Raw genomic sequence first — 25309 nt, forward strand, 5'->3', positions numbered from 1 at the left:
CTATGGACCTAAGAGCCTAAATTCCCATTATTCTGATAAGTGTATTTAAATAACAACTTCTAAAGCAGCTGCCAGAAATCTCACCACAAGATACTCCATCATCACCAGTATACACACCTGAAGGCTGCTTGAGGCAGTTGTGCGTGACATGGTTTTAAAGTCACCTGAAATACATCTGCATGTGACAGATCCTTTCTTTCTGTTACCAATGATGTGTTTGGGTTTTAACTATAGATCTGGGAATGATCTGGCATTTTGAACAAATGCTTCTGCTAGAAAATGAAATTTATGCACCAGTTGGGTTTTTTTTTTCTTTTACCAGCTTACACCCTTCATCAAATCTGGAGCCTGTCACTTCTCAAACAAGCATTCAGATGTCCCTTACATCTGAAACTAAGGTCATTTCTTTTCCCAATAGGATGGAGACCTGAAAATAAGCAGTATTTTTCCTAAATATTCCAGTCCTGGCCAGGATGAAAGCAACTCAATGAGCCTTTGCTAATGCAAACCAGACTTCTGCATGCTCATGGGATGCTGTCATTAATCCTTCAAGGACATAAACGTACAGCTGGCTTAGTTTAGTGCCAGCATCTTGTTTTTCATGACCCTACAGATATATGATGTTTAATGTACTCATGGCGTTTCAAGGAATTTACAATCAAAACTGCAGGCAGAGCATAGTAAATCCCACCTTTAGCTGTTGTTGCCAGCCTAATCACTATAGCGTATAAAAATTCTCTCACAGAGGATTATTAGAGTCTCTCTCAGTTGCTGAACAACATGGCACACTACAGAGCAGAAAACAATCACTTAATGGAAGATTGTTGTGAGTCCCTTCAAGTAATAAGTACAGTCAAGACAATTTTAAGAACCGTAACTGATGGTTTGGAGAGGGAAGGGGTCTCTACAGGTGAATTTCAGGCTTAACAATACAACAGTGTTGCACTTTGCACAATTATATTGATTTTTTTCCCCATTTAGTTGTTTAAAGTACTTACAGAAAACAAAACCAAGACAAATCTACATACACTACAAAGACCTATTACTGTTTTTTGGGTTTTTTTTTAGTTTATCATTTCAGATGAAACAGTATCTTTAGATTCTGTGTGAGATATATATAGACAGACACATCTGTTCAATAGTTTTAACTCAAGCAACAAACAAAACCCCTCAGGCTTCATTGTGGGACTAAGCTGAAAAAAACCCAGAAACACTGCAGCACATCAGTCCTGGTTTTGCTCTTATTTCAATCAGACTATTTCAGATCTGCAAAGCCTTTTACACTCACTCAAACGGCAACTTTAAAAAGCAGAATATGCCATACCTGAAATGTTTCCATTAAATTCTGGTACGTAGCTAGTACAGCTTTTAAAGTTAAAACAGCAACATTGCCAGCCAAGTAGTATGAATGAAAGGAGTTTGGGTTTAGATGCTTTTGGGCTGTAAGGATTTTGAACTTTTATTTCATATATCTCTTGAAACATAATGTTGCTAATTACTAAAAACCTAGCAGTAAAACTCAGGAATGTATTTTGCTTTCATTTTTTACCCATTTCTGTATTAGAAATTGGCACAGAATGTATTATGCCTAACGTTCTCAAATACAAACAACCTACTGTGAAGGCCAAATCCATCTTCTTCCTGACACTTGGCTGTATTAAATGTTGAAAGTGATGGTAAAATTAAGCTCAAATTTATTCTTAAGTATTTACAAATTTAAGGGTTTCTTCCTCAAAAATTGTCATCCCCCATAATACATCCCCATTTTCTAATTAGGCTAATAAGCTTCCTAATGCAGCCAGTAATCAACTGGAACATTTTCCTGGTGTGACTATATTTGCTTTTAATGTGGAGAGTTGCAAACTTTTCAGTGCTGGCAGTAAAAGTTAGAACAACTTCTCCATGACATTTGGAACTTCATGGGAGTTTGAAGATGGATCAGAAAGGAACTTCAGTGTGAAACTTCTAGAAGGTTTTCATTAACAAGTATTTCTGCATGTCAGATTTTGACAAATTTTATCCTAACCTGTCTTCCTTCTAATACATAAATCTCAGAATTTGAAACTGTATTGCAGAATGTAAAAAAACTGAGGGAAAAGATTAAGTCTTATATTGGTTACAAGAGGAATGGATCTGCATTAGAAAGTTTGGGATCTCATCCAAGGCTAAGGGAGATGAGAAGTTTTCCTAAAGAGTTGCCCAGGGAAATAAAGTGGAAATAGAAAATTTGGTGTAAAAACCTAGTTGCAGAAGTTTAAATGTTAGTCACCTACTGTCAACTAAAATTAAAGGCTAAATATATTTTCATAAATAGCTGAGGGTTCTAATTCTACTATAGCCCTATGATGTTAAATTTAATCATTGTTTTTATGGTAAGATAATACAACTTGTAGCACCTACCATTTCAAACAACCACATTTATTTTAAGTCTTCCTCCTAGCGCTGTGTTACAGAGAACTTCTGAGAACTGCTTCCTGTTTTTCATACAGATTTCCCTCTTTTCCTGTGGAAATCTATTGAGGAAACTCTATGAAAACAAAAGGAAGTATCTGTTTCTAAATACCTGTAAGACAGTCCAAAAGAACCATCTTTACCCACTGTGGGGCTCCTGTTGAGTGTAGGGGCTGCGTCCAACGTGAGCAGCACTGCGTCCAACGTGAGCAGCACTGCGTCCCACGAGGTAACTGTGAGCCCTCAGACAAGCCGCATCCAGCTCAGATGCACCAGGGCTGCTGCTTGGAGGGGTGGGGAGCCCAATAAAGAGGGAAAAACCTGCAATTAAGCCTTGTCTTAAAAAAAAAAAAAAAGAGAGAGAAAAAGAAGCAAAGAGCCAAAGCCTTTTGTTAGAATAATTTAGAGTAATGTTGATTGGGAAAACATGAATCCCAGTTACCCAACCTTCCTCTGAGGAATTTTCCAAGTAACAACTTCCATCTGCCCCTCTCCCCTTCACCTCATTTATTAGCTCTCCTACTTGAGAGGAACCATAGGGCTGCACTGCAGTCTGGGATGTCCACATATGACCAGCCATTACTCAGGGAATAAGCCACAGTAGCACTGAGCCACACAGGACTGAAGATCTTACCTACATCATGTATCTTTTTTAATAACCTAATGTTAGGAAGTTCTGTAATACCCTAAATATACAGCAGCTGAAACAGAATCACTCTCAGAATTGTTTTTTGCATCACTTCAATTACCTTTAAGGTAGCTCTGATTTGCTTCAGACATTTAAGTTTCTAGACTGTGGAGCTAGAAAATCCAAAACAAAAGTAGAAAATGTACTTAATGTATTTCAACATAATTTAGTGTCTGTTCCTGGCTTTTGACAGCCTGCTGGGCTCCACAGAATCTGGATGAAATTTACTCCTCAAGTACTGCAGTTCTGCTGCATGGCTGAGCATTTCAAAGAGAAACTGAGCCACAGGAATTGTTAAAGGATGGAAGGTGGTTTTGTTTCAATTTTTCATACTCTTGTTAAATAATCTATATGCAATTTCCAGGGCATTAACTACATGCTCAATCAAGTTTTTTTGCTTGTTCAATTAAAATGTAGTTGAAAAAAATAGGAGGGAGGGATGAGAATTACTTTAAGTTACCAATAAAATCTGTCTGCTCCTTTTTCCTGCAAGAAGAAGTCCTATTATCACTGATATTATAGTTCTTTTCAAGAACTCCTGTCAGGATTTAATTGTACCATTGTCCTAATTAACAGAGGAGACACCTCACCCTGGGCGCCTCTGAAGGGTCTATGTACATGCAATTTTAGAACATTATCCCAGCCACACGATATCACTGCCAAATAAATTATAACACCACTAGGTTTTACTCTTCCTTTTAGAGACCATTATTGATCTCGGTTTTATCTCAGTAATACCTACTAATTGCAAAAAGGTTAGGTCATAACTCCCTTACACTGACACAATACACATTTATGGTTAAGTTTCATCATTTACATCCAACAGTGCTGTGCTTCAAAAACACAGCCCCATGCCACATGTGAGGAGGGTATCACAAAACTGTCCCTACTAGTGCAGTAACATTGCAAGACATGAGAAACCATCGAGGGCTGGCCAATAATCCATTAGCATTGAGCAACACTGCCCAGCTAACACCAATATGACTGGTGACATTTTTAGTTTCTCTCTTTGCTGGCCCACCCTGTCCCCAAGTTATACTTCTTAAATGTCTTTTCATGTATGCTTATTCCCATACTCTATTTGCATAACCATTTTAGCTTATAATACCTTGGAATACCACGTTTGGTCTACTGTGAGTCATCAGTAAAACCTGGAGGTTTTGTATCCATTCATACATTAACCTACCTTTACAGCATCTAGTTTTTCAGAAAAAGGCAGAAACAAGTTACTCACACCTTTATCCACCATTAAATATTTATACTAATTTATGTTGACTTCCTACAAATGTTCAGTGATGTTGTGTATGGCCACCCTGCAAATTCCAGGTGATTCGAACTGATGGAAGAGAGGGGAAGAACTTTTCAGGGGAGTAACTAAAGATTGCCTGAGCCTAATACGAATCACAATTTTATGCTGCTGAACATCATGGAAATTAATACAGTATAATCATAATACAGAACCTGAAAAATGGCTTATAAGGCAAAAGCTTGAGGAAAGCCATTAAATGAACTTGTATAAACCATAATCTGAACTTGGATCAAGTGAATTACATTAAAACAGTAACATCGAAATCTTTGATTAGTAAAACATTTAAGGAGGTGTGCAACTTCATTTATATAATGACTGCAACTGATAAAGTGAAATTAAGATGTAATTAACCTGGTTTTATGTCAATGACACTGCATATTTGGTTAAAATTATGCACCTGCTTAAGTATTCTGCTTTAATATGAAAAATATTATGTAAAGTTTAAACTTAGAATTTTAAGTAAGTTTGGTGACAAACACAATGCAAACCTGCTTGGACTGAGGTTCATCAGAGAAAGAAATTGGAGGTACTGCTAAGACAAGCAGAGGTCCACGCTTGGAGAAACCAGATGAGCCTGAGTGCCAAATATAGTGTTAGAAATCAGTTCTCACATGCAGGGAGCAGCTACATATGGTTATGTTACATTACATTTCTGTCACGCTTTTTTCAGCCTCCAAATGTTTCTTACTCAACCATATAACCAATAAAAGACGAAATAGAAGCTGCCATATTTGTTGTCAAAATATACCTAGAGCCCTAATAAATGTAGGAATACTGGGCAACCTTTTCTGCTCTCTGTGAAATGGCAAATAACTTATAAACATTTGGAAAGGACAGTAATTAATTTGGGATTAATATAAAGGCAGTGTTATTTTTCACAAGTCACCTACCAGAGCAATAAAGAACATGCTGCTTTCAGGAAACTTAGAACTATTTCAAAAAAGCATCAGAATAGCAGGCACAGAGCTTAAATATGAAGGAGCATGCAGAATTATACAGTATCTACTGGAGAAGAGCGGTCTCTAAGGATGTTTTTACAAACATCAGTGAAACAGAAAACACAACAGTATGAGGTAATTGTTATTCTTGTTTCCTGATACAGGATCTGAGGAACATGGAAGTTGCGACTTCCCCACATTCAGAGCAGCCAGTTGCTGGCACTGACACTTCAGGCTCCGGTCTCACAGTAACTACGTGCTCCCTTCGCCCCCTGAGCCTCTGGGCTCAGCAGTAACAGCAGCACAGCTCTCCTGTGTGGGGTGCTTGAGAACTTCCAGGGACCAAATGACTAGACAGACCTATATGCAATTGTCCTGTGAGAGGTTAAGAAATACCTGGCTTAGATGCAAAGTCAATGGTTGCAGCCCCTCCTGTTAACATATATTGACATCATGTTTTCCCAAATGCTTACTAAGAGCTGGTCAGAAGTAACTTGCAGCCAGCTTAAGGCACGATGTTGCTGTTAAGTGAGCCACCATCTTCCTTCCTCTAAACCTATGAACTTCTGCAATAAGTCCTGAAGGAATTTACATGCTGGTATATAGGTAATTTCAGAGACGAGACCACAGCTGGCAATATCTGCAGTTTTGTGTACATCAGAGACCTGAAAAAGTCTTTCGTCAGATGTTTTAAGCTCTAAGAGTTGAATTCAGTAGGATCTCCACCCTGCTGCTAAGCACTCCCTGCCTCCGTTTACAAACAACCATTTTCTTATCTAGGAGACATTAAAAGGATCACTGGGCATTTGATCTTCACTGACATACACTCTAGCATGCAAGAGATAACAGAAGGACTCCTTGAGATTAAATAGCACATGTCTACGTGAAGGAATACATGAGGAGGTTTGTTTGTTACACAAGCAATGGCAGAAGGAAATTACCTACTGGATCACAGCTCTGCTGCTCTTCATTATCTGGCTTATGTGCCTTATACCAAGTACCTTGGTTACAGCTATCAGCGTTGTAGAATTTCATGGTATTTTAGTTATTAGTTTTTAGTTGTAGGCTTTCAAGCATCTTTCTGTAAAATATAAGTCAGGATACCAGGAGAGAGAGAGAATTTTAAAAATAGAAGTTTGGAGATCAGGAAGGACAAATAAACTTAGGAGAACACATACACACAATTCATGCATACATAGCTGTGGTGGGGTGGGGGTGGTGGTTGTTTTCACGTGCCTCTGTCACTATTCCTTATGGGCTGGGCTAAAAGGAGATCTCAAAAAACATCCAGAGAGGTTTTGCCAATGGGTCTGTCTGTCTGACTAGAAGCAGAGAGGGCTGGAAATCTTAGAATACCAGGTTGGAAGGGATCTCGAGGATCATCTGGTCCAACCAGATGCTTTTCTTGTCAAAAGCACCATCTTGAGTGAGAACTTCAGCCTCACATCAGACCCATACTTCCTGATCAGCTGGAGAAGTAAACTGTTTGCACTGCTTGTCTGAAATGGACTTGTAACATATTGCCAATACAGAGCCTTCAGCACACTCCAGACTCCACACTACATCCTGTCCTGGATGGAGGGTGTTGACCTGAGGAAGGGCACCCACAAGATGTCAAGTACCTTGTGGAAAGCTGCTTGGCACAGACCCAAGTGCTGGAGTGGCAGCCAGCAGGCTGGATCCAGGCCACTGGCAACACCATCATCCCTCTCCTGTTGTAGCTGGGAAAGAGCTGTTGTGGAAGACAACTGAAATGGCTGTCATGGCATGGTGTGAAGACCAACAGCAGAAGTCTTTGTAACTCACCTGCACACAGCCAGGTACTCTGAACTACTGCTGCACTCACATGGTCTACTGGGAAAGTCCACCAAGGGGTATTTGGTTCTCTGGGCTGAAAAGGTTTAGCCATGTTGGTGTAACAGGGAAATGCTGTTATTTAGCCAACAGTTACTCAGTGGGTCAGTACAATATTGAATAAAGCCCTTCTGGTCCTTCAGCTGTCCCTCAGTATCAACTCTTAAGACACAGACTGCTGTGCTACTTAGCATTATCGTGGGGTCTAGCACCAGTCCCAAGTCCACACACATTCTGTCGAGAACTTCTGATATTGCCAGCTTAACACAAACTTCAGTTATGCTAAATTAAAATAATTGTTCCAATGTGGAAGGAAGGGAAACTCAAAAGCAGAGCTGTGTAACAGATAAGAGGGAGTAATGGGTCTACGACTTCCATTTCCATTATTAGAAGGAAAGCTGAATCCAAGTTTTTAACTCAGGCTTCCAAGAAATCCTGTGCAAGCTTTAGCAAATAGCTTTTGTGCTAATAGTTCAATCAAGAACAAGTGATACTTCCACTTTTCCAGCTTTATTTAGGTCTCCATTGTGTGCATCCAAACTCTAGACTTTCAGTGCAAATATCTGAATTTCTAGCTAGCAGGGTGTGGCAACAGAGTTCTTTATTCCAGTGGAACAACATCTGGAAATCATTTCCTTGATTTTGTCACAAAAGAATTCATTAAGGGGCAGGAATATCTGAATGACATAATTCCAAAGTGATGTATGTTTCTCCTGGACAGCACAGTGACTATTAACCATAAAATACCCCACACAGAGCAAAAAGCAGTCTGATTCTCCAAGGATATACTCAAGAACTACTGTCATGCAATATAATCCCCTGCTAGGTACAGGATTTATAAAAGCACTATAATTACCTCATCTGTTTAGCCTAATTATCAAATGTTATCTTCCATGGAGCAGCCGAAATGGCTAACAGTTTATTAATAATGGTAAACTAATGGTTCAAGGCCAAAAAAGGTTAAGGAAAAGACCAAACAGTGCGACTGAGATCTTGAGCTGCATTTCAGAGCTGAAAGGAATGTATTCTGTAAGTCACAGAATGAAACCTGCCCATGCAGTTTTAATTCGGCCTCCTTAGTCATTTATTTGTGATAAATGTATGTATGCACGTGTGTATTCATGCATAAGAATACCTATTTTGTACTTAGGTGGGTCTTGCTTAATGCACTGATATTTATCTTAACTGTAAATGTGACCTTAAGCATTACATTGCAAATGGAATGATTAGGTTTGTAGTATGCTCTTCATCACAGTATAAATATACCAGACTAGACAGTCTGGTATATTTATACCCTCTGCCCAGGGAGGGTGTGGAGTCTCCTTCTCTGGAGACATTCAAGATCCACCTGGACACCTTCCTGTGTGATCTCATTTAGGTTCCTGCTCTGGCAGGGGGATTGGACTGGATGATCTTTCGAGGTCCCTTCCAATCCCTGACATTCTGTGATTCTGTAACATTTTCTGCCAACTTTAAGTGCCCACTCTGACTTATCTAAATGTTCACAGTACCTAGTATTTCAGAGCAAACAACACAAATCAGAACTTCCATGATCCCATGCTTCAGCTGCAGTTCTCATGCCCCACAGTCTCAAATTCCACACCAAAAAAAAAAAGTCAGGAGCCAATTATTATCTGTACACAAGTAACACAGTAATTATGTGCAGAAAGCCTAACTAAAGTAATTTGCCTATCATTATGTAAGGGCTCTGGCAGAGACAGGAGTCGAATCTGCTTCCTCAAAGGAGCATCTAGTTGATTTTACAAGGACACTATCCATTCTGTTCCTGTGTCTCACCCAACTTGCTACTTACAGCTTCTGCAGATGAGAAAGGAACCTCCTGGCAGAAGTTTCCTTCTCTCTGAAGCTGTGGTCCATCCACCAGAAATCATTCATCCCCTGTCTTGAAGGAGGCAAAGGTCACACAGGAAAAACAGACTGTGATTTGACAAATCACAACTACATGGTAATACACGTGCTCCAGGGGTTAAGGCAACCTCCTGACATCTGCTAAGTTGAGAATCTTAAAAAAACAAATACACCTAAAACACAAGACTTGGTATCAGGCAGCATCATCACAACATCTGTGCTTTCTACCAAGAGGGTCAGATTCTCTACATTCTCTGCATAGATTTCTGCTCCGAGTTAACTGAGCAACTGACAGCACAGTAAATTATCATCCTCCATGTGGACCTGGGGACGAGGGAGGAGACACTCATTTGTGGATGGTTTTCCCAAACATTTACTGATAGGAGAGTAATGGCAAGACTTCAAGAACTTGGATAATATCCCAAATTTTATCAGGGAGTGTGTTTGGCCCTTAAGCACTTCTTTCTGCATATTTCATCTTCTGCCCCTTTATTTCTACCCCAACTCTGTCTCCCTTCTCCATGTTCGAGTCTGCTGTTGGTGTAATTCCCATTCTCACTTTAAGCGCGGTACCTATTCAGGGTGCAATTCAATTGCATGTGTCCATCAGCAGTAAAACTCAATCAAAAGGTCTCTCCACCTGCTTGCTCCTGTCACAGCCCTGCATTTTGCCATCCCCTGAAAGACATAACTCTTAGGGCTATACACTTCACTCCAAAAATGAGAGGATGAAATATTTTAAACACACTTAATTTCATAAATCCAGTTCACAGCAGCACAAGCACTTGCACAAATCAGAGCATGCAGGATCAGATGGGATGATGCAGAATGGGAGCAAGGTTTAAAGGAGACAGATGGTAAGAAAGAGGGAGTTTTTCTTCCAAATTTATTTGGACTACTCCTTCAGGCCTAAAAAGCTCCTCTGGTCTTTCCTATATGTCAAAGTCCCCACTCCCTGTGCTAGTGTCCTTGTCAGGGAGAGCACTGAGAGTGCAAATCTTCCTGACCCCATTCTTGGCTTTATGCAAGGCATGCTGGCGCCAAACAGACATTCACAATGGTTGGCAAAATTTTATACATTTCTTTATGGCCGTGGACTGGAGGATGTTCAGTACTTCAAAGCTCTTAAAAACGGTGCTCCAGACAAAGGAGATACAAGGCCTTTTAGGAATGCACTTACTTCTGTTATTCTTGCTTACTCGAAACCTAAAATATCAGCCTAAGAAACATTTGGACTGTGAGAAATTCAACCCAAACAGCATGGAAAATCAATATGCAATGGAAGGTCTTTGCATCTAAATCTTTGAGAATCAAAAGTATCAGGAACACCAATGTACCACCCAGGAAATATATTTTTCTAATCTGATCTCAATTTTTAAGAAGCAGAGTAACAAGAAAGCAGTTGACAAATGAACAATAAAGACCTGCACTGAGAGTAGTTCATTTCAGAAAAACGATTTCCCCCAAACAGTCTGAGCTTACAGAAGTTTCTCTTTGGAACAGGACAGTGTGGGCAATGAAAGGCACATTTCTATTCTGTAATTTCACCATGTCTGCAAAGGTTTGTGTTGTCTCTAAAATGCCTGAAATCAAGGTAGGAAAAGCACTGCATGACAGCAAGGCACGACTTTGCTACTTGTGACAGCACCATTGTAAGCTTTATCTGTTTATAAACAATGTGCAGAAAGATGGAAAGATTCTGCAAAAACACCACACTGCCATCAGCAAAATGAATTCTTTCTAGAGGGTGGTGACTTTGGCAAGAAAATAAAAATCATCAGCCAGTAACAGGAAACCTCCCAGAACTGTAACCAGTATTATAGAGGCTCTTTAGCTACAAACTTCTCCTTATTTCAGTATAATCCAGGATATTTTGTCATCTTTATTATAGCTCCTAAAAATTCGTACTTCAAGCTATTTAAAACCTGAGATTAAGCAATTTAAAATAATTGATCACAGAAAGTTCATTCATACGATTTCTGTTAGAGAGGAGTTCACAGCTTACAGCACCAACCAAAGACAGATGGATTCAGAAAAGCTACACAAATACTTAGCTCCAGTGGGAAAACATATTTAATCTGAACGTTAAATGAAAAGTCATAAAGAAGTCAAAAATATGCACACCTTCTAAACTCTGTAATTCCCTGTAGGGGATAAAGCAAAACTGAAACCATTCTGACTTCTTTGAACTCTGACAGTTTGAGTAAAATAGTACAAAAATAAAAGTCACACCTCATTTTAGTTAAAAACCACAAGTCATACACTTTTAAAATAAAGTATAGCTTAGTTTGTATAACTGTACTTAGGGCAATGTACATGTTCACACAGCTGTTCGACCTGCTCCAAGTACATCTCTAAAGAGACTAGTTAAAGGTCTACGAATGCAAAGCTAAATAACTCCTCAGAGTTATTTTATGATTAGTCAGGAGTTATTTCAGTTAAAGATCTGTTTAGCACCAGAAGCAGGTGGGTTTTGCTGCAGTTAGAAGTTTCCATAACAATAACAGGAGAGCCAATTAAAAGCCAATTAGTCATGGACATTATTTTAAGGTCCGGTACTTTGCAAACTCTCCCCTCTTCAATTTTCTTTCCCTCCAGCTGCCCATTATCCTCAGTACAAAGACTTTAAAATGAATGTGGACTGTTTGCCTGTCTCCATGGAAGCCTTGCCATGCTGCTCCGTACACAAACGCTTCCCAGGCATCTTCAGCACCACTTTCACTCTGATCCTTGCCCTAAACAAATGTGCTGTTTATTCACTCTTCTCCTCATTTATGAAGACCCATTTGATGCTGTATGAATACTAATGAGAAAAGAATTAAACCTATTTTTAAGAATAAGTGAAGATTCCTCCTTTTTACCATGACAGCGAAAGCGTACTGGCTGGTGGCTTTCAGTATGCTCTCCTTTAAATCCCAAAACCTCTGCCACTCAAAGATTACGAGTTCAGATTTGGCATTAAAGAAAATAAAAAGCTCCCAGACAGGAAAATATGACCTAGTGGTTAAATCACACGAGGAGAAATCAGGAGATCATGGTGTTTCATTGTTCTGCTACCAAAGAGCACCACCATGACTCCACCACCTCACTTCAGAACAAGGATGAAATGCTGTGTACTCCAGCAATGTGAACTAAGGAGCATGAAGCAACCCTAAGAAATTAAACCTTCCATACTGTTTGGTTGGATCGGCTTTAAAGACCAAAAAACTGGGAAAATCCACTCAGAAATTTGCAATATCCTCCAAACGGAATGTAGGATCCTATAGCGATGGCAAAATTAAAAGGAGAAAACAGCCCCTTTCTTCCAATAGACAGCAAAGATTCATTAGGATCCCGAATGCTGTTCTTCTAGCTCTGTGCCACACTGCTGATCAGAACTTTCTTCGCTCCATCTCATGTTTAGTTTCTAGTTATAGTTTAAAGCAATGGTAGGTTTGCCCTTGCAGGTATGTGAGCAGTATCAGCAGCCCCTGTCCTGCTTCACAATTTCTGTATAGCCAGAAAGATCTCCAGCTGTGCCTCCCAATCTTTGGCACCAAACCTCACAGATTATTGCCTTAAACTCTTCTTGGATGACCTGAATGAAAACCAACTGTGGTGATACATCCCTCCTTTGGAGCTCTGCTGTGCAGGACACTCCCCCTCTCTTTACCTCTGTCACTAGGCTGTTGGTCCTGTCCCTCCCTGTCACCTTCCCTGGTCACTACTGTGGATAAGCCAGTGTCCAGCAGCACATTATAGCAACTCCTGGCAAGATGTACCAAAACAACGAATTTCTAGCTGTTATTTCCAATGGAACCTTGACATTATATATTAGCTGATCAAATATTAAATCTCTTGGGTTTGTTTAAATTTCTATATCTACTCAGGCTACTGCTTGCTTTTTTTCTTCATTTTTATCTGGCATGGACAAGCTCTAGAGTTCCAGCTTGTCTGACCACATGTTTCTTCACACACATTTAAAATCTGCCCCATTCCTAGACACCTTGAAATAATTTCCATGTGTGGTTCTAGAAAACAAGGCTGCATCTTAATCTGTGCTGCCTTTTTATTTAGGGTGTAAGGTACACTAGCTTCACTATGATTCTTCTGTTGGGGAAACTAAGGCACAATGCAACTTGATGCAAATGATAGGGCCTGTGCCAGAACCAAGATTTAAATACTGAAGCACCTGGGTCTGAAAACTCTTGCTGAAAATTTACATTTCTTTCTAGTTTCCCAGATTAATATCTCCAGAGAAGACAGCCATGGCTGTCTTTAATCAATGTATTGGGCAAAAGGACCTAGCAGAGCATGCTGTCTGCCTGGCTCCCTTAATTTCTCTGCATTAAGAGAGAGCTGATGAAGGCCTCTCAAGAAAATTACTACGGGATAATCAGAGTTTGTACTTTATATTTCATCAACTAATTATAAGTTCCCTTACAAGAGAAGTAAAAGCTATTATTCAGGTCTGTCTTGAATCTCATTAGGTAGAGGGAGTCTGCTATTCTAAGTTCTGAATTATATGGGAAGGATTGTTTTGTTTCACCAAACTACTTAATGTTCCTTGGACTGCAAGCGAAATTGAAACCAGGCTGCCAGATGAAACAAGTCACATCTCCCATTAAACTTCACAGCACTTACCCACTTCAGCTAGAAAAGATTTTCACGATACTTGAAGAGTCTCAGTATTTTATGGGTTAAAATCTTAACCAACTTTGAGACTACAGTTAATATTCACTGAAATGTCAACATCTCTGTATTATGTGAACTAACTCTAGAAATCTTTGAAATCCAAACGGATCTAAATTATACTGCAGCCCAAAACTACGAGAACAATCTGAACAATACCAGCTACAGTCCTCAAGAAATTGTAAGGCATTTTTATTCAGTACCAGACCCCAAAATATTTTTGTCTTAAAATGAAGGAAATTAGCACATTTCAGAAAATTAAAATGTAGCATTCTTGTGAAAGGATATACTAGTATATAGCACAGTAACTGTCCAGAACACTGGAGCTCTGCAATGCTTCCAGGAGGCCTCATTTTGAATGTCCAAGCTTAACACTAATTTTTATTTGTGCACTACTTCATAATTATTTCTTCCATAACTAACGAAGCTAAATGACTAGTCAGGCTCCATTCTGGAGACTGCCATTTCCCTTGATTTACAGGAAATCCAGTTGTTGCTACGCTAAATAATACCATCAATTGTAAATGAAACATGTCATTAGTTTTTATGCAGTCAGCTCTACTCGAGGGAGTACGTGCTGGTTTCTAAGCATGGTTTACCTCAGCTTCTGTCCTTACAGATATTTTGAAATACTGACTGTTGTTGTTAAATTCATGATCATATTTACTTACTATACTTTCAGAAGCAACAAGGGAACTAATATTGGTGTGGTTCTTCAGGAACTGACAGCAGCTGTGTTAGATTAAACCAAAGCTCTCTGCAATACTTATCTCTGACTTGGCATCAGCTTTTCTATTACTACATCCAAAGTCCTGTTTCTAGCAGCACTTGAATTTACAGGCAGGAAGTTTTTAGAAGATTTGTACAAAAAGATCATATTATACAACTGGTTTCAGTAGGAGCAATTTGCTAAGGGATTTAACTCTCACTTTTTGTTGATGAATCTTTAATGTGTTAAGTACAAGGAATATTTAATAGTCACCAGACCAAAACTAATCTTAGGAAGAATTTGGAAGGAACTTAATTTACTCTAAAACTCCTAAATTTGGTTAGCTTTCCTCTGCATACAGATTCCTTGTGAACTACATGACAGCTCCTACTAGAAAAGGTATAACCACATTATTATATGGTCTAAATAGGAAAGTAACCTGACATAACTATTGAAAGTAAACTGAAATAGTAAAAAAGGAAGCAATGGAAGTGTACTCTGTAGGAAATGTACAATGCTACATTACACAACACAGCTGTAATGTACACAAGCTTATAATGGACTGGACTCGGTGTTCATTTAGCTCCATACTGAGAGGCAGGTAGCTCATTCCTACCTCAGAGAACATCTGATATAAACCCTACATGTGTGGACTGATATGTCAAAATCCCATTTATCCAATGTAACTATGAGTTTCTTACTACATTATAAGAGTCTAATTTCTTAAATTCTACATAGCTCTGATTTCAGTAACATTTTGTGGAATTAAGTTATATATTATGTACACTGTGTGAAAAAACAAGACTCCTAAGATAAATTCAGTATTATGTGTTGCCTTTCAATTTCATAGACTCTATTTACTATTTTGCATGTAAACAGGAGTGTTTGAATTAATGTCCTTTGTCAACTATATCGCATTCTCCCATTGTATTTCCTCTCAAATAGGATACTGTCTTTCGGTACATCCCTGTGAAATGGCAGGTAGGATAGCCAAACTGAACCAAACCAAATGTATTCCAATAAAAAGAGAGTAGTAGTTCCAATGGACTCATCATGACTATTATTTCACATTCCATTCCCATTCTTCCCAAAATTTATTAGACTGTTAGAAAATAAATCTATGTCATTAGATTTGTTAGATTTTGTTTCCCATACAGTAAAAGTTTCCATTATCCTACACCAAATAACTTGTACTCTCTTACATGCTTGGGTCTTTTCTTGATTGGGTTAGAACATTCTCAACTCAACTACATGAAATAGATTCTGGATTTTTCCTCTAACATGTACTACCCTGAATTTCCTTGAAGATACTCCCCCAATACTGTCCATTTAGGTAACTATAAATTCCTCAGCCTGAACAATCACTGTTCTTCATTGAATTAAATTACTTTTTTCAAAATATTTTTTAATTTTTGATTTTGTTGGCAAGTTTAAGGACACATATTAATCAGTTACAGTGTTTGATCTGTGTAGCATCCCTTGAAAGGTGTTTCCTTTAAAACACATGGATGTAATATCCTCTACATTCCGCTCTGAAAAACATACAATTTCAGATGAGATTGTCAGCAGATCAGAAACCCATGGCCAAGTGACTTCTTACCTACAACTCACTGGTTTTCAGATGTGCCACTCTGTTTATGTATCGTTCTTTTTGACTTTTCAGTCTCTTATACTGCTTCATCTCCAGTACTCAGAAGACTTAGATCAAAACTGCCGGACATTTCTCAGTCTCAGTACCAGTCCAAGTGACCAGGTGCAAGACTCTCTACCCTAGCTCTGGTGCCCATGTAAAAATGAAGCATGCACTGCCATATCACTGTCAGTGGAGCAGGGAGAGCATATGGCTGGAGTAGACTGTTCCCATATACAGTTTCTAGATGTCTCTGACCTGATCTAAAAGCTGTAAGTAATGTTGTGTTCTTGTTACCAAAAGAACAGCTGAAATCCACCTTCTTTTGATTCTTGGTGAAGCACTCGAATGCAGCCCTTGGGGGTTTGATTTTACAGGCACTGAAGGTAGATAGCCCTGTTCTACAGCAGGTCTGAACAACTGCATTCAATCACAGCCATTCATGTGCTACGTTGGTTTGTCAAATCTCCTACAAGCCCATTTTACTTTGCCCTTCTTTTCCAGGTCAGAAATGGTGAGATTCCAGCTCCCCTCAAGAAGCAGCCCAGAGCAGAAAGAGGGAGCAGCCTCACCAGACGGCCCATACTGCCTGTCTGTCCTGCAACACGACCGACGATCTCCCACTGGTGGAGCTGGGATTGCTGAGAACGGTATCAAACCCCGTACCCAACTACTTTATTTCCTCACTGAGTTGTAAGATCCTCAGCAGAAAGCTTATTTAGATATTAAACCAACAAAGCCACAAACCAATCCTAATGAATCATGAAATCCTAGACCTAAATCAAAAGTAATATCCCAGTTTCCTACTTCTCATTCCCCACATAATTTTATGTTTAATAAAAGACTGAAGGTATCACTTAGAGCTCTGACTTAAAACTGCTTTTTTCCACACGATTCACCTCACTAAAACTTTTTCTTGGCTTAGAAGTATGAAGTTTTCATTATTTTTTTTTTTTAAATAAGACCTCAGAACTTCAGCTAAAATTATTTCCAAGGAAGCCATTTGCAGTTAATATTCTGTATGGTCACACTCTATGGAAACATCCCGGCCGCTTCAGTAACTCTGAAAAGGTCCAACCTGTTTTGCACACGTAGCACTAACGACTGCCCTAACGCTGCACACTTGTGATTGCTCACAGGACAGTGGGTTTGACTTACCTTCAGTGATTTTTTTTATTTAAATTTTTTTTTAACAAATCTAGTTCAAAGAAGACAAAAAGCATTTGTCTGACATTAAGTGGCATCTTTACTGCAGACTGGGGAGCGATGTATGTAGTGACAAAAAATCAGATTTTTAGGTATGTATTGAATGGAGCTGGCAAGTAGATGCTAAGGGATGTGAAAAATAACACATGAATACAATTAAAATGGTAGCATGTTCTCCACATAGTTAGACTTCTAAAACAAACCTGCTTTTACAAATATTTCTATCAAACCAGACACTTTGCCAGCTCAAAGACAGTTTCCATGTCTAACCTACACTACCCCATATTTCAAGTACAAACAGCTTCTTAGCAAAAGTTTTTCAAACAAATAAATTGTGCATTTATAGATTTTAAAATATGAAAAAGTGGTCCAACAAATAAAAAAGGATTAGTCAGGCAGAAAAGAAAAATAACTCAGAAAGTTGAAAAAATAAAAAAAAGTGTGAACATCTGGGATAAACCTAGATATACTAGATAATTCTGCATCTAGATTTATTTATAACTTTTAACATATATTCTAATAAATATGAATTTCTTAGAGCATAAGAGCACTGGGATTGGGTAAATTATTCTACATTAGCTAGTTTACAAATTAATATAATATCACAATAATAAAGTGCTCTATGATTCTACTGACGGAATTTTTTTTTAACTATTAGCTTAGTAGAAGAATTTTAATAAAATACTGGCTTTATGTTAAGAGAGATGCATCAAGTGCTGCTTCTTCTCTCTGATTTCTAGTCCTACTAATCCAAACCTACATGGGTGGTGTAAAAGATAATCTCTTTTGCATCCACATTCAGTCAGAGCAGAGGACGTTCCTGTGTGTGAGGAGATGGGGTGGAGTGGGGGGAGGAGGAAGAAAGCAGCATTACAAGTATCTTAGCATGAAGGCCACTTGAGATTCATGTTCCTTTTTCTCCAGTTTTAAAAGCCTAATCCAAGTGTTTGCTATGCCAGATACTGCAATTAATTTCCTGGATTAAACATACCAGTTTGAAGCTCTTCAAGGAATCCACAGTGCTGGGTGATCAGTTCTCACAGCTGCCACAACAGTTGTAAACTCTGAGTATTATCCCTTTGAACTCCTATGGCAAGAAAACGAATGATGATAGAAAGAGTTCACTACTAGTGTATCACAGATTGAAAATAGAAAGGTGTTTTGGTTTGGTTTTGTGGCTGGGCACAGCCTCCCGGAAAGAAAGCACATCTAATAAATCAGTTTGTACAGTGTAAGGATTGCCATGAAAATGCAGACATTCATTTGCTAATTAAAGAGCAATACTGCATGTCACTAAGCTTTGTTCCTGCTTAGGCAAGAAATTATTGAACATGATAACCTGGAAATTAGGCACACTTGATGCTACTGGAATGCAAACTGCATTCACAATAATAGGCCGAGTGTTAATCAAAAGAAAAAAAAAGAAAGAAAAAGAAAAGAAATAAAAGGCCATTTTTCCTGTGCTGCTGAAAACAGACCTGAAGGGATCCAGCAGCCGGGGCGGTGTGACGCAGCTGCCCTCCGAAGGGGACCCACCGAACTGCAGCGACTTCTGTCCTTGAAATGAGACACAAAATCGGTGACCTCAGAGTCTCTGCCGGGAGACTCACCCTCTTGAGCCCCCCTTCTCCTGTGCTGAAGGAATTAAACGTGCACAACACTGGTAATGCTACCTAAGGTCAAATTTGTTTCAATATTTGAACAAATAACAGCGTTTGACTTGATCCCTCTGTTAGAATTCATTAAACCTCTTTAATGAACTGACAGTGATTAAGGTAAATAATTCTAAAATTTAAAATCACGTTGACATTGGCTTAACCTGATGTCAACTCAAAAGAAACGTTCAGAATAAAGATGTGACCAGTGCCTTTCATGTACTCACTGTTTCAAAAGACTCCCTGGAAGTTACAAGTATTATAATAATCCTCTAAGTCCTGGTAAGTATCTCCTTGGGAGAAAAAGGAGTTAAATGCAATAGCTTTTATGAGATACAGCTAAAAAACATTGAAATATTACTGTAGTAGTTAATTTATATTTATATGTACTGTAGACAGCTCATTTATGATTTATTTGGCACATGAGGAGACATCAGGTTTAGGTAGAAAAAATGTAACTAAACATTATATAGCATGGGGTCTAATATGACATTTATATTATTATATGACATTATATGACATATATAATATGACATTTATATGTCCCTACAAAACACAGCAAGGGAATGAACTAGAGAATGTTTCTATCAAATTCCTGCACTCTGAATGTGTTCAGCTGGTGCCATGACTATGCAAAAAAACCCAAACTTACACAGTACAATGGTTTCTCACTCTTCTTGAAAAGTGTATATTCAATTGTACCCCTGACCAGTAATTGCCCTCCCCTAATAACACATGATCCTTCACACTTATCCTTACATTCTAGTCACCTAAAGAAGGGAACTGAAGTGAAATACCTACAGGTTACCTGCAAGAGAGTGCTGAAGTACTCAAGACTCTTAAAATAATGCTCTTTGCTGAGGCTCCTTAGCTTTAAAGCCCTTTTCCACAGATGCTGAAGGACCCTGCACTGTGTTTCACTGGAGTTTTTCAAACCTAAGGTCCCTCTGGAGTTTCCGTTGCCACAGCTGCAGCACATTAGGGAAGTTGTTTTGTTGCTAAGACTTGTTGGTTTCTCCAGCAGAGGATCAGCTGTTTCGCTCTGTGGAAGGCCAGGCTGCCTCTGATGAAGAGGAGGAGAAGTGGGCAGGAGACCAGTCAGCACAGGTGGAGCAAATGAAGAAAATACTGGCCAAGCTCCCTTGCTGTGGCAGCGGGTAGGTTTCTGAGATTAATGCTATTAGAGCCCTTTGCAAAGATTGTTCCATGACCCAAAGGCACCACGGCTTCAGTAAGAAGCAGTAACTATGCTGCACAAATTCAGCAGGCCCCTTTGCCCACCCTTCACAGCTCATGGGAAACAATGTGCTGCATGTTCCCACCTACCCCTAATCAGCCTCAGCAAGGACACTAATTTGTGACCTCTGCTCCCAAGAGTTCTGCAGGAAGACTGGCTTTTATAAACATGCACCTTAATTGTCAGGCTTCACTAACTTTTTATTTTATTTTTTTTTTAATGTGTGTATATAGATGTGATGAAAAAATGTGGAAAAAGCTGATGTCTTACTTGGAGACCCCCAACAGTGATGGCTACAAAACAGCCCCTGCGGAGCTGACAGAGAGGGTCACGCAGCTAACGGCTCAGCTTGAGCTTAAAGGGCATGGAGTGAAAAAACTGGAAACAAACATGGAAGAGGTAACAGTTGCCAGTCTGAGTGAAAGAGTTAGTTATGCATCTTTAAGTAGCTGCATTTATATACATATGGATTATACTGTATTCTGGCCATTCCACTCTCTGATGCTGTTTCCCACTGTGCCATTAGTTTGTCAGTCACACCTCATGCTTTCCTGTAAAACCCACATTTCCAGTCTGGTTCCTACCTGAAACCCCATTTCTTTGGAGGCTGAGATGTACACCAGCCACAGTCAGACACAAGCTCTCTGAATACTATCCTTGATCTAAATGGTTTAAGGTGTTCACTGATGCTGTGTTTGGGCCTGGTTCCGCTGCAGACCGCACATTAACCGTAGGGTTGCTATAGGCAGCTTTCAGGGGTTCCTCAGCTGTGGAGGACACACTCCTCATGTCCTAAGACATCCAGCTCCTCTGGGAACACAATAACTCTTCAAGAAATCCCTCCAGCTGACTGAGATACAGTGGCTCACCATTTTGTAATTCTTTGGAGGAAATAATCCAGTTTATTCTGGCTGGTTCTCAGGCTTAGATCAACATATTTATAAATAATAATTTAAAAAAATACTTCTCAGGCAGTAACAACTTACCAGCATGTTCAGCTTTCCCTCAGCAGACGTTATAACCATAGTAGTTAAAAGCTCCAGTGCAGTATCAGGGTGTTGATGGGCAGAGATTTAAATGCTAGCAACCTTTCTGCAAAACAAAAACAGTGCATCATATGCATTGCTTTGGTCTGCTTCGTCTTAAGGCTCAGCTAGTGCTTGTTCCGTATTTTATACCCCTTCTTTACAAGGAGCATAAGATTTCAGTAGTTCTGGAACAAATATATCAATGAGTAAACTAATTAAAGTAAGAGCAAAATATTCAACTCTTTTACATGTTGCTGTCCTTTGATTTTTATCAGTATTTCATAGCATTTTCTCCCTTGACGAAACTGAATGGAAGAGTTTACTTGTGAAGAAAAAAAATTAAAACAGATTAAAATCATGCTTGTGTCCTACACAATTTGCAGTATTCAATGACAATTTATTCCTGTAATACTCCCAAGAGCAACACAAAGCTTCCCTCTATACTACTTAGCACCAGCCCACATAACAAACTACATTTATTCTTTTACATTTATTTTTTGACAGTTTTCCCCTTTTTTTTCAGTTCAGAGGTACTCGTTTTCTGCAGTATCATACTGCCTTCTTTTGAATCCCCACTGATGGATATTAGCATCTTGTTCAGAAAAGTACCGTTATTGATAGATTAATACAAAATTCCAGGACAAAAATAGAATCTGTTGCTCTTGATTTAAAGACAAACCGGGAAAATAAAACAGCCTGACAAATAATAAGTAATTCCTTTCAAAAAGGTGACTGTTTCTGTAATCAACACAAAGCAAACTGTAAGACTGAGAAATGCTCTCTCTCATCTAACTTGCCAATAAATATATTGGCTTAATAAATAAACCACCAAGAACACTTCCTCTGATGACCTGACAAAACTACCTCTTCCATTGCTCTATGTACTTCTATTTGCACCTGCTCGATGCTGAGTATCAGACAAAAAACAACAAAGCTAACAAGTAACAAACTCAGCAGGCAAGTGAAGAGCAACACTGGCAAAGACCAATTAATAACCGCTTCAGTCTAAGACTCATGAAACCAGGGGGAAAAAAGAGTTCTGAAATTTGTCATGTCTAGAAAGTTCTGCTTGCCAACAACCAGACATTTAAAAATAGTTCTACTGAAGACAGGGTGATGAAGGTGTCAGGAGCTGGGATAACAGATAGAGAAAACAAAGGTGAATTCTAAAAATAAAGTGATACACTGCCAAGTGTAGTGTTGCAACAAAATGCCAGTTATTTTCCATAAAAGCTTGCATACAAACTGCCAGCTTAATTAAAAAGACAATGAGTTTATGCCCTGCCATACAGGGTCAAATGAAGAGTTCATCCTAATATCACACACCTGATGGCAAACAACACTTTGCTTAGAGAAAAGCAATGAGCAACAGGACAGAGGATCTTCCTCGTGGCATTACTCACCTGGTTCGCAGTACACTAGGGACAGACACATCTTGACCTGGGTGTCACTTGGAGTACCACATTTAATGGCCAGTATTGGTGCTATTTACCATGAATTTACCTTGCCTTTCTTTAAAGCTAGTGCTGCTTTTGGCACCTCAGGGCAAGAACTCTCACATACTAGTTAGAAAGGTTCACTGAGCCACTGTCTTCAAGCACAGTAAGACAAAAAAGGTTTTGAGGATTTGTTTTTGTCAGCTTTAAATCTGCTGCATGGAGGGCATGGAGTGAAAAAACTGGGAAAAAACATGGAAGAGGTAACAGGTGCCAATCTGAGTGTGAAAGAGTTAGTTATGCATCTTTAAGTAGCTGCATTTATATACATATGGATTATACTGTATTCTGGCCATTCCACTCTCTGATGCTGTTTCCCACTGTGCCATTAGTTTGTCAGTCACACCTCATGCTTTCCTGTAAAACCCACATTTCCAGTCTGGTTCCTACCTGAAACCCCATTTCTTTGGAGGCTGAGATGTACACCAGCCACAGTCAGACACAAGCTCACACTGTCACCTCGTTTTTGTGCTTGGAAGATCAGCAAATGATCTTTCCCTCATAATTTTACAGACTGTTACTACCAGAAATAATACTGCCTCAGTTATCACCATTCCTAGTCTGCCTCAGCTCGTCTGGTACAAAACCCATTACTTACTCTGTTATTCTATTTTATTCTTCCATGTACTTTTCAAGCTCTATTACCCTTTTTGAATGAGACGAACTGCAGATGTGCTTAGTATTCAAATAGCAAACCCTTCATGGCATCATCATATGTTCTGGTTTGTCCCTAGGTCCTTTCCTAATAGCTCCTAGCACGTGTCCTTTTCATCTCTGCCAACTGCTGAGCTATGAAAAAAATTCAGCAGGTTCCAGCTCTTCTAGATCCCCTTCTTGAGTGGCAGTCATCATCACTGCAGATGTATGACATTGTGTACCTTTCCTACAAGCCTTACTTGGCATTACTGACACGGAATTTCATCTGATCTTTTATTGCCCATAGTTATTCAGTATCATGAACTCCTGCTGTAACTCTTCACAGGTAGCTTTAGTTTTTATTACTCCCAAAAAATTGTATTGAGAGCAAACTTAACCACTTTGAGATTCACCTTTTTTAAAAATCATTTATCAATATTCTAAACAGCTCAGGTCTTAACCCAGCTCCTTGTGAGACCCTAAGGATTATCTCCCTCTGTTGTGAAACCTTCAGTCCTGGTCTGTCACTCTGTGCTCTGTCCCCATCTTGCAGCATCCCCAGCTGCAAGTCCATGGCAGGATCTGTGCTACTGCCCTCTAGCAGTTACTTTTTTATTTTTATTTTTTGAGTCTTTGGTGATGAATCAAAAGCTTTTTACAGGTTCAAAATACACTCTATCAACTGAATTAACATTATTCATATAAATTCATAGACTCTTTCAAAGAAATCTAATCGATTCTGCACTATGTTCATCTGTGTATTCACCTCCATCACAGTTCCTATCAATTTGACTGACAGAATTACTGATATTCTGGAGGTGATTTGCTGTTCCTCAGATCATCTCTGCAGCCTCTCTTGAAAGCTGGTGCTTCATTTGCCACCCTCCAGTCCTTTGAGGGTGAAATGATTTAAGAGATAAATTGCACAGCACAATTCAGCACTTTATTCTGCCGTTCTGCTACTGATTTCTTCCCATTTTGAAAATGTTTCTGAGGTTCATTGCTTGTAAAAAGGGCTCTAGTATGAGAGTCTCCTCAACTTCTGTGGAAAACACAATAGAATTATTTTCTCTTACATTCCTTAAGGGACTTTTGCATATTAATTGTTCATTATCCGAGAAGCATTTGTACTCACTACTCAAGAGCTCAGGTTTTCCCCCTTTCTCATCCTCCCCCCTTTTTGAGAGGGCTGGATATCGGCAGCTGATGACTTCTCAAAATGGGTGTTTGTCCAGATAGTATTTCCATTTCACAGACAAAGCACAGATCCCAAACCAGGCTTTGCTGAGGGACTTTCACAGAGCTAAGAACAAAAGCCACTCCTCTGAGCCCTGTGATTTAACTACTGACCATGCCTCCTCAGTATCCAGGTTTGAAAAACAGCTTATGCTCAACTATTGTCATTATCTGATTGCAGATGTTAAGATAATAAGAGGTGCTAGATGTAACCTAGCTAGGGAAAACAATTTGGGAGAATGCTTTTAATGGTTCACTGAGCCACTGTTTTCAAGCACAGTAAGACAAAAAACCTGCCTGCTCATCCATAGAAATGAAACAAAGGAATCGGGATGCTAGCATCCTGATATAGGAGCAGGTGACTCACAGAGTCACAGAATGTCAGGGATTGAAAGGGACCTCGAAAGATCATCCAGTCCAGTGCCCCTGCCAGAGCAGGAACCTAAATGAGATCACACAGGAAGGTGTCCAGGTGGGTTCTGAATGTCTCCAGAGAAGGAGACTCCACACCCTCCCTGGGCAGCCTGTTCTGGGCAGACTGTTACGGTACAGCTGCCATGAATGGCAGTTTACTAGCAGTAGCATAGGAAATACAAACAAAAAGGGCTTTGTAGGAGCAGTCAAAATGAAGAGGGAAGAGAGGCAGCAGCAGCACACGCCATGTCCAGTACCAGTGTTGGCACTGTCGGCGAGGCA

The 25309-nt window shown here is 39.3% G+C and overlaps 1 protein-coding gene across 1 annotated transcript in view; it reads left to right on the forward strand.

Moving 5' to 3' along the window:
• Window positions 1-25309, forward strand: part of EFCC1 (EF-hand and coiled-coil domain containing 1) — a gene marked incomplete at its 5' end in the record, with an annotated part of 53223 nt that overhangs the window by 21643 nt on the left and 6271 nt on the right. Inside the window, 3 exons of the mRNA XM_010173970.2 lie at window positions 16624-16769; window positions 20005-20137; window positions 20451-20616. Coding sequence (XP_010172272.2) covers window positions 16624-16769; window positions 20005-20137; window positions 20451-20616 — 445 coding nt within the window. The remainder of the gene's footprint in view (window positions 1-16623; window positions 16770-20004; window positions 20138-20450; window positions 20617-25309) is intronic.

Source organism: Antrostomus carolinensis, unplaced genomic scaffold (genome assembly GCF_000700745.2).
Source record: "Antrostomus carolinensis isolate BGI_N321 unplaced genomic scaffold, ASM70074v2 scaffold12648, whole genome shotgun sequence".
Classification (NCBI taxonomy): domain Eukaryota; kingdom Metazoa; phylum Chordata; class Aves; order Caprimulgiformes; family Caprimulgidae; genus Antrostomus; species Antrostomus carolinensis.